Source organism: Oryctolagus cuniculus, chromosome 18 (assembly GCF_964237555.1).
Source record: "Oryctolagus cuniculus chromosome 18, mOryCun1.1, whole genome shotgun sequence".
In the NCBI taxonomy this organism is placed as follows: domain Eukaryota; kingdom Metazoa; phylum Chordata; class Mammalia; order Lagomorpha; family Leporidae; genus Oryctolagus; species Oryctolagus cuniculus.
The window spans coordinates 13,177,939-13,193,440 of record NC_091449.1 but is presented as its reverse complement, the minus strand read 5'-3'; the positions used below and the strand labels follow the sequence as shown (position 1 = coordinate 13,193,440).

At 56.0% G+C, this 15,502-nt stretch overlaps 1 protein-coding gene across 2 annotated transcripts; it reads left to right on the top strand.

Annotated features, from left to right (window-relative positions):
• The first annotated feature begins 2,902 nt into the window (after positions 1-2,902).
• On the top strand, positions 2,903-11,911 carry LOC138846441 (transforming growth factor beta-1 proprotein-like). Of its 2 annotated transcripts, none has more exons than XM_070062155.1 (6): positions 2,903-3,707; positions 5,068-5,228; positions 7,187-7,301; positions 9,542-9,619; positions 9,797-9,943; positions 11,787-11,911. In XM_070062155.1, the coding sequence occupies exons 1-5, from the start codon at positions 3,365-3,367 to the stop codon at positions 9,916-9,918; spliced, it is 819 nt and encodes a 272-aa protein (XP_069918256.1). In that variant the 5' UTR covers positions 2,903-3,364; the 3' UTR covers positions 9,919-9,943; positions 11,787-11,911. The 2 variants fall into 2 exon arrangements, with proteins under 2 accessions (XP_069918256.1, XP_069918255.1); XM_070062154.1 differs by lacking the exon at positions 11,787-11,911 and adding an exon at positions 11,290-11,514 and having other exon boundaries at positions 2,904-3,707.
• The last annotated feature ends 3,591 nt before the right edge of the window (positions 11,912-15,502 follow it).

Sequence of the window (15,502 nt, the reverse complement as noted above, 5' to 3'; positions counted from 1 at the left end):
GGAGCCTGGAGGGAGGGAACGCCAGCCGGGCCCCACATAGGCTGGGAGTCCTCTGGTCTGGCAGGGTGGGGGGCTTCTGGGAAGCAAGGCCAGTGCAAGCTGGGTGGGCTCCCTGAGAGAGGCAGAGGCGTGCAGGGTAGAGAGTCCTGTCATCAGACTGCTGGGGAAGGGTCTGGATGATAACGTCGACAACCACTCAGACGCTTACTCTGCAGGCTGGGGAGACGCTGGGATGGTCACTGCGCCGGATCCAGGCTTCATGTGTGCTGTCACACCTGGGAGGCGGGCAGCATTGCTCCCTTTTGCAGATAAAGATGGGGGTTCAGGGAGCTGAAGCCGTTGTCCAGGGCCCACACAGCAAGGGCCTTGAGGAACCCAGGGCTGTGCGGATCCAGACTGACCCAGGACACTTGAGAATCAGCACATCACCCCCCCCCACACACACACACACACCCTCTCTCAGCCTCCTTGCCTGGATGCCCCCAGCCCACCTCCTGCCTCTGCTTCCTGCCCTCCTTGTGTCTCAAGGAACACAGGCCTGGGTTACCTCTGCTGGCCTAGGACATGTTGTTCCCTGTCCCCAAGGAAGCACCTCAGTTTCTTGTGCAAAATAGGGATAAAAGGAGAGCCGTAAACAGGCAGGAATGCTAGGAAGGCTGGAACGTGCTCTCGACAGGGCCTGGGGCACTGGTGAGCTGGCAGTGGGCTCTTAGCAAAGTTATCTCTCCCTCATGTCCTGTTTCCCATCATAGGATGTGAGTGATGGTGCGCCTTAGGGTTGCTCTAAGGCATGAGTAGGAAAAACACACAAGTCCATGCAGAGCCACCGGCACACAGCTACATGGCTGATACTGTTACTACTTATTATTGGGTGGCGAGATTACATGGAGCAGGCCTAGGAGACTGGCAGGGCTACTCTAGCTGAAGCAGCAGGGCCTTGGATTTGGGAGAAGGGGCCACGGCCTCTGCAACCCCCACGTGCTCCCCAATACCCGGATGGAGGAGGGGTCCACCAATATTTAGACACTGTATCCCACATTTGAGTGCCTGACTCAGACCTCAGCCACTCACCTTCCTTTACAACTTCCTGCTAATGCACTGGAAGGCAGCATTGATGGCTCCAGTGGGCCCCTGCCCCCATGGAGTAGGCCAGGATGGAGTTCTTGGCTTCTGGCTTTGGCCTGGCCCAGCCCAGCTGTGGTGGTCATTTGGGGAGTAAACCAGCACCTGGAAGATCCCTGTGTGTCTGTCTCTCCCTTAGTCTTTCAAATAAATGAATCAATCAATCATAAGAATAATAGCAAAATATAATGGTATTAGTTTTGATGCAAAAGTATTTGAAACTCATGTATTCAAATTATTGCCATAAGTGTCAGAGAAAACTATGCATCTCTTTCTCTCTACCTCTGGAAAGGAAAAAATAGAAATTATTTGTAAAAATAGATGTTGGGTGGGATGTTAGCATTCAATAATTGGGAATGTGCCACTGAGTGGGAGACCCGGGTTGAGTTCCCAGTTCCCAGGCATTTGGGGTGTGAACCGGTGAATGGATCTCTCTGTGTCTCTGTCCCTCCATCTATATTGGTTGCTCTGCCTTTTAAATAAATTAATATTTTAAAAAGCAACAACAAACATGTATCTTCTTTTTATTTATTTATTTACAAAGATTATTTATCTGAAAGGCAGAGTTAGAGAGAGACAGAGAGAAGACCTTCCATCTTCTGGTTCACTGCCCAGATGGCCACAACAGATAGAACTGGGCCGATCTGAAGCCTGAAGCCAGAAGCCAGGAGGTTCTTTGAGGTCGCCCACATGGGTGCAGGAGCCCAAGCCCTCGGCCTGTCTGCATCTTTCAGAAAGCATCAGCAAGGAGCTGGATTGGAAGTGGAGCAGCCGGGACTCGAACCAGACCCCATATGGGATATCAGTACCACAAACGGGAGGTTTCCCCTCCTGTGCTACAGCACCAGTCCCAGATTTGTTTCATTACTTAGTTTCTGTAAGTCTGGAATCTAGCAATAGCTGAGCTCTGTGCCTGTGGCCCAGGTCTCTCCTGAATTAGCAGTGAGGGTGTTGGCCCCGCTGCAGTCACAGGAGACTTGCTTAGGGCTGAGAGACCTGCCTGCCCCCTGCATGGGCGCTCACATGGCGCTGGTGCTGGCCACAGACCTCAGCTCTGCACTGCTTGTGCCCCTCTGTTGGCTGCTTCTCTGTCCTCACACTGACCCCCTCAGAGTGAGGCACCCCCAGAGGGAGCAGGGAGGGGGCCTCAGCACCTCCGAGCACCCAGCCTTGGGAGTCACATCTCAGCCCTGCAGCCCTGCAAGTGCAAGACCAGCCTCTCTCAAGGGGAGGCCTTAGGATCCACCTCCTAAAAGGTGGCTCCCCAAGATTCTAGGGTACATTTTGTTGTGTTTTTTTTTTTTTAAAGATTTATTTATTTGTTTAAAAGGCAGAGTGTCTGGTGGGGGTGCAGGAAATGGGCGTGAGCGGCCACCCACTTGTTGCCTCCCAGATGACTGTGATCACAGAAACCTGGAACTGCAGCCTGGCCTCCCAGCAATGGCAAGAAGCCTAGCTCCTGAGCTACTGCCATCTGCCTTCTCCACCAGCAGGCCACTGGACCAGAAGCAGAGCAGACAGAACCCCAGCTGGTACTCTGATACGGGATGAGGGATCCCAGGTGGATCCTCTGGCCAGCAGTGCAGGGAGGACGCCCCTTCTGGGACAGCCCCAGCTAGGAGGCACCTGCAGGCAGAGCCTGGACAGGAAGTAGAGGAAGGAGCTGCCTGAGGCCACAGAGTCTGAGCAGAGCCTCTCCCCCCCCCCCAACTGGGGAGGAGCTGGAGGAGGGAGGAGCTGTTGGCATAAAAGGAGAGGCTTTCTGAGGCTTTTCCACCACAGCTGGGAGCTACAGGTGCAGGGACCACTTGGCCAGGCGGTGGCCCAGTCCGAGGCAGGACTTGGGGACTCCAGGCTACCACCTCCACGGCGACCTCGGCGACCCCGGCGACCCAGTTCTGGGCCAGTCCTCCGAGCCCCAGACCCTGTCTCCTGCAGAAGCTTTGCTCGGACTCGGTTGCCCCCTGCCGTCTCCGGAGCCCCGGCTCATCCAGGACTTTCCCTCCTCCCGGGACGGGTCTCAGCCCTGCTCCAGCTCTCCTGCTGAAGACCACCCGCCTTCCGGTGGCAAGCTCGCCCATTTCCTTTTCTTCCGTGGGCTACTGAGAACCCTCAGCCACAGCCTCCCCTCCACCCCGCTTCTGTCTTCCTGAGACCCTCAGCCCCTGCCTGGTCGAGGCCTCCCCATCCTGCCCTAGCCCTGTTGACGTTCTCGGCAGTGCTGGGGTGCATCGCCTCCCCCATGTCGCCCTCCCCCATGCAATGGCTGCTGCTGCTGTGGCTCGCAGTGTTGATGCCCGGCCGGCTGGCCGCGGGAATGCCCAGCTGCAGCGCCACCGACATGGAGCTGCCCAAACAGCAAATCGAGGCGGTCCGTGCCCCAGTCCTGCCCAAGGTGGGGCTGTCCCGCACCCTGAATAAGAGGGAGGTGCCACCCGGTCCAGTGCCAGAGGACACGCTCGTCCAGTACAACAGAAGACGCGACCAGGTGGGCAGGAAGAGCACCGAGCAGAAGCCCCAGCCCCAGCCGGTATTGGACTTCTTAGCTAAGTTCTTCCACATGCTAATGGTGGACAGCAACCACGGTGAGCTCCGAGGGGCAGGGACCCGGGAAGGGGCTGCAGGGGGCGCCAGAGGGCAGGGGTCAGGGAGGAAATTACCTGCAGAGGACACAGCAGGAGGAAGGGGACCCCTGGGTGCACAGGGAACATGGGGGAGGGCGTGTCCTAAAGACGGGGGCGCTGAGCTCTCCGACCCTCAGGGACTGGTCCTGGAACAGTGCGCCAAGTGCACGGGACCCGCGGGGTCGAGGGAGGTCCCGGGGGGAAAGGCTATGGGGTAGAAGGCCGTTCCCTCCGCAGGGCACATGGAATGCGGGGGTCGCGGGGTGGGAGCTGCAGAGAGGGTGCTCTGTGGGTAGAGGCTGAGCCCCTAGTTTGTGGGTAAGGGAGCCAATGAGAAAGCTGGGCAGAGTTGGGGGTCATGAAACCGAAAGTCAGAAAGAGGCAAAAGCGAGGTGAGGCAAACCGCAGCAAAGTGCCAGGAGCGTGGACCTGATTCCAGGGCGCACAGAACATGCGGGACTGCAGGGGTCGTGGTGAGAGAGGCGGAGGTCTGTGTGATGGGTGTGGGCATGGGATGAGACAGGGGGTGGGAAGGGGCAGCCAGCCTCCTCACAGAGGGGAGTGAGTGCCCCAGGTCACACAGCGCAGAGGCAGCAGGGGCTCTTCCTGACCCCAGGCTCTCCCCATGACCCCTCCTCTTGCAGTGCAATCCACATCTGAGCTGGGGGCCTGGGACAAGGGAGCCACACAGCCACTCCCTGGGTGGGCAGATGGAGGCCTCAGGTAGACAGAGTGGTCAGGACCCATGGTGCAGGGCAGGAAGCCCACCCAAAGGGACCCTGGGCCCCAAGGTCACACAGCTGAAAAGTGTCAGAGTCCAGTCTGGCTCCAGGCTCGCTAGTATAATCCTCTGCCTGTAGTGCTGGTACTCCGGGTTCTAGTCCCGGTTGGGGCGCCAGTTCTGTCCCAGTTGTTCCACTTCCAGTCAAGCTCTCTGCTGTGGAACAGGAAGGCTCTCTTCCAGTCCAGCATCCTCTGCTGTGAAGGATGGCCTAAGTGCTTGGGCCATGCACCCGCATGGGAGACCAGGAGGAAGCACCTGGCTCCTGGCTTCTGGCTTTGGATTGGTGCAGCACGCGGGCCTGAGCAGCCATTTTGAGGGTGAACCATCAGAAAATAAGACCTTTCTTTCTGTCTCTCTCTCACTGTCTAACTCTGCCTGTCAAAAAAAAAAAAAAAAAAAAGGAAAAGGAAAAAAACGTATCAGAGTCCAACTCCAACCTGGGCTGCCAGCTCTGGGCCCTCGCCCTTAGACTGGGGGTGACCCTGCTCCTTCTACCACTGCCAAACCCCAACTCCTCTGTCTGCTCCTCCCAACTAGAAATCTACAAAAAATACAAAGAAAGCCGGCACAGCGTCTATATGTTCTTCAACACATCAGAGCTCCGGCAAGCAGTGCCCGAGCCCGTGATGCTGTACCGGGCAGAGCTGCGCCTGCAAGTGCTCAAGTTACAGCAGGAGCAGCACGTGGAGCTGTACCAGGTGAGGAGGGAGCCTGAGCTGTGGCCAGGTGGGGTGGAAGGCTGCTGGCCGCAGGTCCTCATAGACGGCCCTGGGAGGGGGAGGAGCACAGACCGGGGACTCCTGGGGCTCTGGGGAACTCGGACTTTTAAATGCTTGGAAGACTGGGGTCTTAGGAGTTGGACACCTGAAGAAGGTGGGACTGTTGAAAGCTGAAATTTCTGGAAAAGTTAGAAGTTTTGTTTGAGAGTTTTTTTTTTTAATTTTATTTATTTTACAGGAACAGTTACAGAAATAGTGCGAGAGATCCAGGTACAGACAGAGAGAGATTTCATACCCTACATGTCCAAAATTACCAGGGCTATGCAGGCCCAACAAGCAGCATGAACTCCATCCTGGTTTCACATGTGGGAGGCAGAGGCCCTGGCGTTGGGCCATCTTCCGCTGATTTCCCAGACATTTTAGCAGGAAGCTGAATCAGAAGTGGAAGTGCCAGACCTTGACCAGTGCTCAGATGGGATGCCGGCATCACAGGCCATGGATTAATCCACTGCACTACAATTCCAGCCCCCAAGTTTCTTTTGTATTCATTATTTAATTTTCAGAGACAGAGACACAGGTATATGTTTAGCGTTCCCACCTGCTGGTTCACGCCCCAAATGCCTACCATGGCCAGGGCTGTGCCAGGACAAAGCAGGCAGCAGAAAACTCAGTCCAGGTCTCCCACGTGGGAGGCAGGGGCCCAGGTACTTGAGCCATCACCCTCCACCTCCCCAGGTCAGCATGAGCAGGAAGCTGGAGTCAGGACATAGAGCTAGGTATCCAACCCAGGCACCCCGCTATGGGAAAGCAGGCCCCTTAACCTCTAGAAGCTAAGTAACTGCCCCAGCAGCTGCTGTCTGCACAACAATTGTGAAGATTTCCAGAAAATTCTTTGGACAGCACTGCTCTACAAGGTGGAGCCTCGGGAGAGTTCTTTGCCCTCTAGAAGGGCTGGAGTTCCTAGAAGTCACTGATCTAGAATCCCTGTCATTGGGAATGTTAGACTCGCAGGACCATCAAGCTTAGAGCCTCACATGAGAGAACTTGGCTGAGCGCTCATTTCTTTGAGTCTGAAGACCTCAGCTTCTTGCCGTGGCTGCTGGAGGGTGCTGTCCACCCCGGGAGGTTGCTTCCCACTGTGCTGAAGGTCACATGCCCATTTTCTTTTGTTAAACTATTTTTCAAAAAGAGATTTACTCATTAGAAAGCAGACTGATAGATCCTCCCTGTGCTGGTTCACTCCACAAATGGACACAGTGGCAAGGGCTGGGCCAAGCAGAAACCAGGAGCCTGGAACTGCATCCAAGTCTCCCACGGCCGTGGCAGGGGCCCCACTAGGACCGTCCAAGGCTGCCTTCCCAGCCGCAGAGAGGGAGCTGGTTTAGAAGTGGAGCAGCCTGGACTCCAACTGATGCTCATCTGGGATGCAGGTGTCCAAGGCTGTGCCGTAGCCAGCCCTGAACTCCTGGATTTGTAGACATGATCTCCTGGGACTGCTCAGGCCCACAGCTGGCCTTCCTGGACTTTAGCAAACACTGGAGTACAGAATGACTTCTACCTAAGCCTTCAGCTCAGAACAGGCTGTCACATCTGCCAACTGAACGCTCAGCACAGCCCAGGTGCTGGCACCACAGTCTTGGCCTTGTGGGCTGTGCAGGTGGAGAGGGGCCCAGCCTTTGGTCAGTGCCCCAGGCCTCCAAAGGGAAGTGCACTCTCCCAGCCCCTCAGGGAGTCGGCTCGGTACAAGCAGCCCCAAGGGACACTGGCCTCTCCTCTCTGGGGTGCTGTTGGAGGTGGAACCCACAGGCCCACATGTGGTACTGTGGGCGGGGTCTAGAATCTCCCCAGGCAGCATGTGGAGTGTAGGGTGTGGTCCTTGTGTGGGAGGCACTGGCAGCATCTCCTGCCTTCTCACTTCTCCATGCTCTGTCTTCCAGAAAGACAACAATTCCTGGCGCTACCTCAGGAGCCGGAAGCTGACACCCAGTGACACAGATGAGTGGTTGTCCTTCGAAGTCACCAGGATTGTGCGGCAGTGGCTGAGAGGTGGAGGTAAGGACCCAGGTCTGCCCCACCCCTGCTTCTCCTGGGTTCTGCCCCCACCCCCTTTTGCTGTCAGAGGCACTCAGAGCTGGGAGATGAGTGAGGGATCTGTTCATGGTTCATCCATTTCCTGAGCACCTGCCTTCTGCCCTGCCCTGTGACAGGTGATGCAGGGGACAGACACAGCCTGACCAGGACAGCCCAGTCCTGGCCTGCACTGAGCTCATCATCATCTGGGTGGGTGGGTGGGTGGGTGGTTAGCTGTGCAGTGATGACCCAGAGTGGCCATGCTGGGATGAGGAGCCCAAAGGGAGTGCCTGGCCCAGCCTAGGTTCGGGGAGGGCTTCCTGGAGGAGGACGTTTCTGAGCTGATGTTGGAGGGCTGAGTAAAATCTGGAAGGAAGCAGTGAGGGGCCGCGTGTTCTGGGCAGGGAGCAGCCTGTGCAAAGGCCCTGAGAGCAGGCAGAGCCGGGCACAGTGCATCTGCCCAGGAAAGGACTGGGCCATTCCTCTCCCTCGCTGAGTCCACAGTGCCCAGGGGTCCCTCCTAGTCATGCACGCATCCCAGGACTCCCCTCAGGCTCCTGTCCTGGGCCCCGCCCTGTGTGGGAGGCGTGGGGGACACAGTGGGGAGCAGGACAGCCCTGGGTCCTGCCCTCCTGGGGTCCACTTCCCTCTGCACTTAGCAGTTCCTGCCAAAGCTCTGGCAGGCAGCAGTGACCTGGAAGGACCAAGGCTGTGAATGGGGAAGCAAAGGCAGAGGGGTTGGGATGAGGGTGGGGAAGCCCCCATTGCTGTGTGGGCCCAGAGCAGGCACCCAAACTCATCTGGGGGCCAGGAGGGCTCCCTGGAGGAGGGCGATTGTGTGGAGACTCACAGGAGAATTCCTTAGGCCAGGTGCAGCGAGGGCGCCCTGGGCCAGAGACTGTGCCTGACAGGATCTCCCGTGTCTGTGTCGCTCTCTGTCCAAGCACACAGCCCAGGGCCCGCAGGCAGGAGGAGCTTAGAAACCATCACTCACTCATTCCAGTTGCCTTTATCCCACATGTGCCCTCGGGAAAGCCCCAGGCTGAGCTTTGGCTCCCAGCCTTGACCCCCTGTGTGACCAAGGACAGGTCACTTCCTTTTTGTATGTCAGCTGCTAGGCCTGTCATATGGATAGTGGGGGGATTACAGGGACAGCACACAGGGAGGTGTTTAGGACACTATTTATTACTTGGAAGGCAGAGCGGTACACCAGTACACGTGGACCTTGATTTTTAAGGCAGCTGGTGGGGATGGAAGACGGTCTGTCTGCTGGGTCTCTAAATGCTTCCTCCAGACATGTGTTTGTTTAAAAATTTATTTGAAAGTCGAGTTAGAGGGGCCAGCGCCGTGGCTCATTAGGTTAATCCTCCGACTGTGGTGCCGGCATCCCATATGGGTACCGGGATCTAGTCCTGGTTTCTTCTCTTCCAGTCCAGCTCTCTGCTGTGGCCTGGGAGGGCAGTGGAGGATGGCCCAGGTGCTTGGGCCCCTGCACCCACATGGGAGAGTAGGAATAAACACCTGGCTCCATGCTCAGTTTGGCACAGTGCCGGTCGTAGCAGCCATTTGGGGGTGAACAAACGGAAGGAAGACCTTTCTCTCTTTCTTTCTATATATCTCTACCTGTCAAAAAAAAAAAAAAAAAAGTCGAGTTAGAGAGACAGACAGACAGAGATGGAGAGAGGGAAGGGGAGAGACACAGAAAGAAAGAAGGGGGTGAGGGTGGGGGAGAGAAAAAGAGAACTTCCATTGGCTTTTTACTCCAATGGCTGCAGCGGCTTGGGCTTGCCAGGCTGAGCCAGGTGTCTGAACCCCAGCAGAGTCTACATGGGTGACAGCGCTCCAGGTACATGGGCCATGTCTGCTGCTTTCCTAGGCACAGTAACAGGGAGCCACATCTGAAGTGGAGTACATGGTGGGTCAGTATTATGGTATAGGGGGTGAACCTTCCACCTGCAAAGCCACCATCCCACATGGTAACAAGTTTAATCCTGGCTGCTCCACTTCCAATCCAGCTCCCTGCTCATATTCCTGAGAAAGCAACTGAACCCCTCCCACCCTGGGAAAGCAGTGGAAGATGCCCAAGGTGGTGGTGGGGGCAAGGGTACAAGAGGGCTGTCCCAGGCAGGAGGAGCCCCTGGAGTTTGCTCCTTCCTTCCCCTTCCTCCAGGGTCTGGCTGAGCCTCCCACTCAGACTGCCTTCCCTCTCCCCACTCCCACAGAGGAAATAGTGGGTTTCCGCCTCAGCACCCACTGCTCCTGTGACAACAAAAATAATGTCCTCCAAGTGGACATCAACGGTGAGTCCCCAGCCTGGCCCAGCCCATCCCCGGCTGTGATTGTGTGCCTGAGTGTGCTCGTGTGTGTGCCTGCGTGTGCTCGTGTGTGTGCCTGCGTGTGCTCGTGTGTGTGTACCCCCAACCCCTCAAACTACGTCATGCCATGTTCCATCCATCTGAGAGTCCCTACCCAAACAGGGATCACTTCCAGCCGCCAAGGTGAGCAAATCACCATTGAGAACATGCACCGGCCCTACTTGTATTTCATCGCCACTTTGCCGGAGGAGGCCCAGCAGCTCCACAGCGCCCAGCACAGCTGAGCCTGGACACCAACTACTGCTTCAGGTGAATATGGCAATCTCTGACTGTGGCCCTCTGGGCTGTGCCCCTGGCTGAGCCACACTCAGCTGGGATTCTCTTTAGCCTGAGGGTAGGGACCTGGCAGCTGGGTTGGGACCTGGGAGGCCTAGAACGTGGGGCCCGGGCCCCTTCCTGGTGCAGTGCAGCAGTCGGAGGCTGTCAGGATGTGGGCACAGGAACTGGAATTGGGTGTGGCAAGGCTGCCTTGCTGGGGGCTTCTGAGTGTCTGGGGCTGGAGTTCTAGAATGCTGGGTGAGCGTCTGTGACTGGGAGCAAGGCCGCTGGAGTCGAGGAGGCTGCCTGCTGGGAGCCTAGAGGGAGGAGACTGTGCGTTTTGGGTTCCCACACCCCGGGCAGATCGGAGCCCCCAGTGCTGGCCCCCAGTGCTGGCCCCGTTGGGACATTAGGCTCCCAGGGCTGGGACCTGGGCTGAAATGGGAGCCCTGGCTGGGTGTGGAGGAAGTGGGGATGCTGACTGCCCAGGACAGGGTGCGGGCTCAGCCAGGGAGTGCAGGGCCTGGCAGGCGGCAGGCTGGGCCTCGTGTGCTGGCTGCGTGTGGCGGGAGGCTGCATGGGAGGGTGGAACGTGGGGTCCTGGAAGGCCTGGCGCCTGGCGAGCTGGGACACGGGAAGGGCGTCTTGGAGCTGGAGCGCGGGGACCTCACAGCCCAGTCAGCTGGGGCCCAGGTCCCTGGAGTTCACTTAGAATGTGAGGGCCGAGCGGGGAGTCGCAGCCCACCCCTCCCCCGGGAGAATCTGTGGTGCTGTCCGGGCTTTCTATCATGGCATCCCCGGCTGGACCTCGCCCCTTCTCCAGGGCTCTTCCAGCACCAGAAATCACACCTGGGCTAGGACCCCCAGGGAGTGAGGGGCTGCGGTCCTGAGCGCCCTGGACTCTGGGAGGCAAAACAGGAGCTCAGCGGCGAGGGCGCTGCCCGGAGTCAGACCTGGCCCTGCTCAGGGCTCTGGGCCACGGGGACGCAGGCTGCGGAATCTAGACCTGGGAGCCCGATCCAGGGGACACCCCCCCACACACACACACGTACCAGGGAATCCAGAAAGTTAATTTGGAATTGGAATTAAAAACCTGTAATTATTTTGGTGCAAAAAGATTTATGATATCTCTGCAGAGTTTTGTTTTTTTGTAATGTGTATTTTTCACTTGTTTTGAAAATAATTTTCCATCAAAAATTACTTTGCCCAATCGTAAGTATACATAAGTAAGTACCCCTGGGTGGGCGTTGTGGTATAGCAGGTAAACCTGCTGCCTGCACCTCCGGCATCCCCTATGGGCTCCAGTCTGATTCCTGGCTGCTCCACTTCTGATCCAGCTCCTGCTAATGGGCCTAGGAAAGCAAGAGAAGAGGGCTCAATGCCTGGTCCCCAGCACCCACGTGGAGTCCCAGATGAAGCACCTGGCTCAGGCCTGGCCCAGCTCCAGCCGTTGCCCTCTTTTGGTCAATGAAACGGATGGATGAGCTTTCTCAGTCTTCCTGTATCTCTGTAACTCTGCTTTTCAAATAAAATAAAGAAATAAATAAGCAAATAATCTGTTATACAGTAGTTATAAATATGCATTTATTTATATAAATCATATATAAATATACAAATAGATATTTGTATATCATATAAATGGGTAATATATATTATAGATTATAATACATATAAGTAATGTTTATGTATGTATTTAGACTTTATATAAACATTGAGTATATAAAAATGGATGGGGGGCCGGCACTGTGGCGCAGCAGGTTAAGGCCCTGACCTGAAGCGCCGGCATCCCATATGGGTACTGGTTCTATTCCCCGCTGCTCCTCTTCCAACCCAGCTCTCTGCTATGGCCTGGGAAAGCAGTAAAAGATGGCCAAGTGCTTGGGGCCCTGCACCCACATGGGAGACCTGGGAGAAGCTCCTGCCTCCTGGACTTGTATCGGCACATCTCCAACTGTTGCAGGCAATTGAGGAGTGAACAAGCAGATGGAAGAACTCTCCCTCTCTCTGCCTCTCCTCGCTCTGTGTAACTCTAACCTTCAAAATAAAAAAAAAATTAAACCATAAAAATGGGTCCCTGCACTGTGGCATAGCCGGTTAAGCCACCTGGGATGCTGAAATCCCATATGAGTGCCACTTCAAGTCCTGGCTGCTATACTTCTGATCCAGCTTCCTGCTAATGGCCAGAGAAAGCGGCAGAGGATAGCCCAAGTTCTTGGGCCCCTGCACCCATGTAGGAGACTTGGAAAAAGCTCCTGGCTCCTGGCTTCAGCCTTACCAGGCCTGGCCGTGCAGCCATTTGGGGAGTGAACCAACGGCAAAGGAAGACCTCTCTCTTTCTCTCTTTCTGTAACTGTACCTCTCAAATAAATGAATAAATTTTTTTAAAAAAGCTTGTATTTATGAGCCGGAGCCGCGGCTCACTAGGCTAATCCTCCACCTAGTGGCGCCGGCACACCGGGTTCTAGTCCCGGTTGGGGCGCCGGATTCTGTCCCGGTTGCCCCTCTTCCAGGCCAGCTCTCTGCTGTGGCCAGGGAGTGCAGTGGAGGATGGCCCAAGTGCTAGGGCCCTGCACCGCATGGGAGACCAGGATAAGTACCTGGCTCCTGCCATTGGAATAGCACGGTGCGCCGGCCGCAGCGCGCTGGCCGCGGCGGCCATTGGAGGGTGAACCAACGGCAAAGGAAGACCTTTTCTCTGTCTCTCTCTCTCACTGTCCACTAGCCTATCAAAAAAAAAAAAAAAAAAAAAAAAGCTTGTATTTATTTATTTATTTGAAAGAGAGGAGAGGGAGAGATCCCAAAACGGTGCAACAGCCGGCACTGGTCCAGGTCCAAGCCAGGAGCCAGGAGCTTCATCCGGGGCTCCCAGGGACAGTTCTCTGCTGCCCTCCCAGGCTCACAAGGAGGCAGCTGGATCTGAAGTGGAGCAGCCAGGACTCCACCCAGCACCCATTTCGGAGGCCTACACCGAAGTCAGCAGCTTAACCTCCTGGGCCTCAGTGCCTGCACCAATCAATCAATCTTAAAAGAATAAAAGAACAGAGCCTACCCTTAAGCACTCAGAGGTTTTTGTGCCAGGCTCCGCCCAGGGCCAGCTCTCACTGCCCAGAGCCACCGGCTGCTTTATGTGCCAGCACAGGCATTCAGAGCTGAAGGGGCCAGAGCGCCTGGGTGACAGGGTGACTATGGGGCCAGCACTGTGGTATAGTAGGTTAAGCCTCTGCCTGCAGTGCCGGCATCCCATATGGGTGCCAGTTCGTGTCCTGGCTGCTCCATTTCCCATCCAGCTCCCTGTTGATGTGCCTGGGGAGGCAGCAGAGTATGGCCCAGGTGCTTGGGCCCCTCCACTCATGTGGGAGACTGGGATGAAGCTCCTGGCTCCTCCCTTCTGATGGGCCCAGCTCCTGCCATTAATGGTGTGGCCATCTGGGGGAGTGAACCAGCTGGTGGAAGATATTTCTAACTCTGATTTTCAAATGAATGAATAAAACTTAAAAAGAAAATGCAGACTTTCCCACTGGTCAAAACAAACAAACAAAAGGCTACATGTGAGCAAAACAGAAAAACACGGTGACAGGCATGAGTGTCCTGCGACGCTGTGAAAGAGGACACAGCCCGGACCCAAGTGAAGACGGCCTCTGAGTGGCCTCACTGGCCCTGGTCCATGTGCAGGGATGGTGCGACCCCTCCCCCACTCCCATTCACGGGGTCTGCACCCGTGGCCTCAACCAACCACAGAGCAAGAATTCTCCAGGGGAGGGCACTGGGCAGGTGGTTCAGGCATGTGTGGCACGTCCGCTCCCGTTTCAGTGGGCTGAGGTTCAAGTTCTGATTCAGCGTCCTGCTAATGCGCATCCTGGGAGGCAGCGGCCCACGGCGAAAGCAGTTGGGAGACAGAAGGGGCTCTCGCCGGGGCTTCAGCCTGCCTCAGGTCTGGCCATCGCCGCACTTGGGGGAGTGAACCAGAGGACGGATCATCTCTGAGTCTCCCCGTCTCTCACTCTGCCTCTCACATAAACAGACGGCCATTTCTTTAGACGGTTTTCCTGTCCAGGGCGGGGCGACCACGGCTCTGACGGCCTGAGCCCTGGACCGTCCGTGACCCCTCTCCACGTCCGGGGTCCTCCACGGGGTCCCTGGGCAGCAGCAGCCAGGCGCGGACAGCTGGCGGGAGACCCTCAGCAGCGGCCACCGTGACCCCGCCCCAGCTGACCCGGAAGTGCTCCCGGAACCCGTCCAGGACGAGGCCAGGCCTGTGGCCTCCAGGGCCCCTGAGTCACTCCACTAGCAGACAGGGTCAACAGACCCGCGGAGCCCGTGGGCAGCTGAGCGAGCGTGAAAACCTCAGCCCACGCAGGCTCACGACACACAGGCCGACAGCAGCTCTGAGCTGAACGCCGGGTTTCGGGTGCGGACGCTGGCACAGACGCTCCCAGTCTGGCCCAAGCCAACCTCCGACACCCGGGAGTCCTGGAGCTCCCCGCAGGCCTCCCAGAGCTTCGCTTGGCGACGCTGGGGTGCGGGCGCTCTGCGCAGGCGCCGCCGCCCACGTGACCCTGTGCCCGCCCACTTCCTGCCCCGCGGAAGGTTCCAGAGCCCGGGGCGCCCGCGCGGGCTGGGCTGGGGGAGCGGGGGCTGCGGAGCCCGGCCGGAGCCGCGAGAGGGGCTCTGCGGGGTCCCGTCGGCGTCCAGGCGTCCCCGGCGGGCTCCTCCGTCCTCTGCTTGGACGTTTGGACGGAGAAAGAGCCGGCCGCGGGCTAGGCCTTGAGAGGGGCGGTGCCTCTCCTGGGCTCCTCCTAGAGTTCCCGGAGCCGCCGCTTCTCCGTCTGTGAGACACCCGCTCACGGGTAACATGTGTGTGTGTAGTGTGTGTGTGTGTTCTATGTAACATGTGTGTAGTGTGTGCGTGTGTTTCTATGTAACATGTGTGTATGTAGTATGTTTCTATGTAACGTGTGTGTAGTGTGTGCGTTTCTATGTAACGCGTGTGTAGTGTGCGTGTGTTCTATGTAACGTGTGTAGTATGTACGTGTGTTCTATGTAACGTGTGTAGTATGTACGTGTGTTCTATGTAACGTGTGTGGTATGTGCGTGTTCCTATGTAACGTGTATGTAGTGTGTGTGTTTGTGACGTGTGTGTGTAGTGTGTGCGTATGTTTCTATATAGCATCTGTGTATGTGGTATGTATGTTTCTATGTAACGTGTGTGTATGTATAACTACATATAACATCTGTGTGTTTAATGTATAATCTAAAGTTAATGTTTACATGATTGGTTATATCTAAGTATCCATTTATATAATATCTAAATGTTAGGTATGTAACAATATGTAGTTACATAATATGTATCCATTGTTTTATATACTTAATGTTTCTACAATGTATAATTATAGGTATAAATACATATTCATATCTGTTCTAATCCATAGCAAAGTGTCCATTTCTGTAATATCCAAATTCCTATTTTTATGTATCTGTGTATATTTATGTATTATTGGTATATTTATATAATGTATGAATACAAATATATTTTATATTCATAGAATAGCA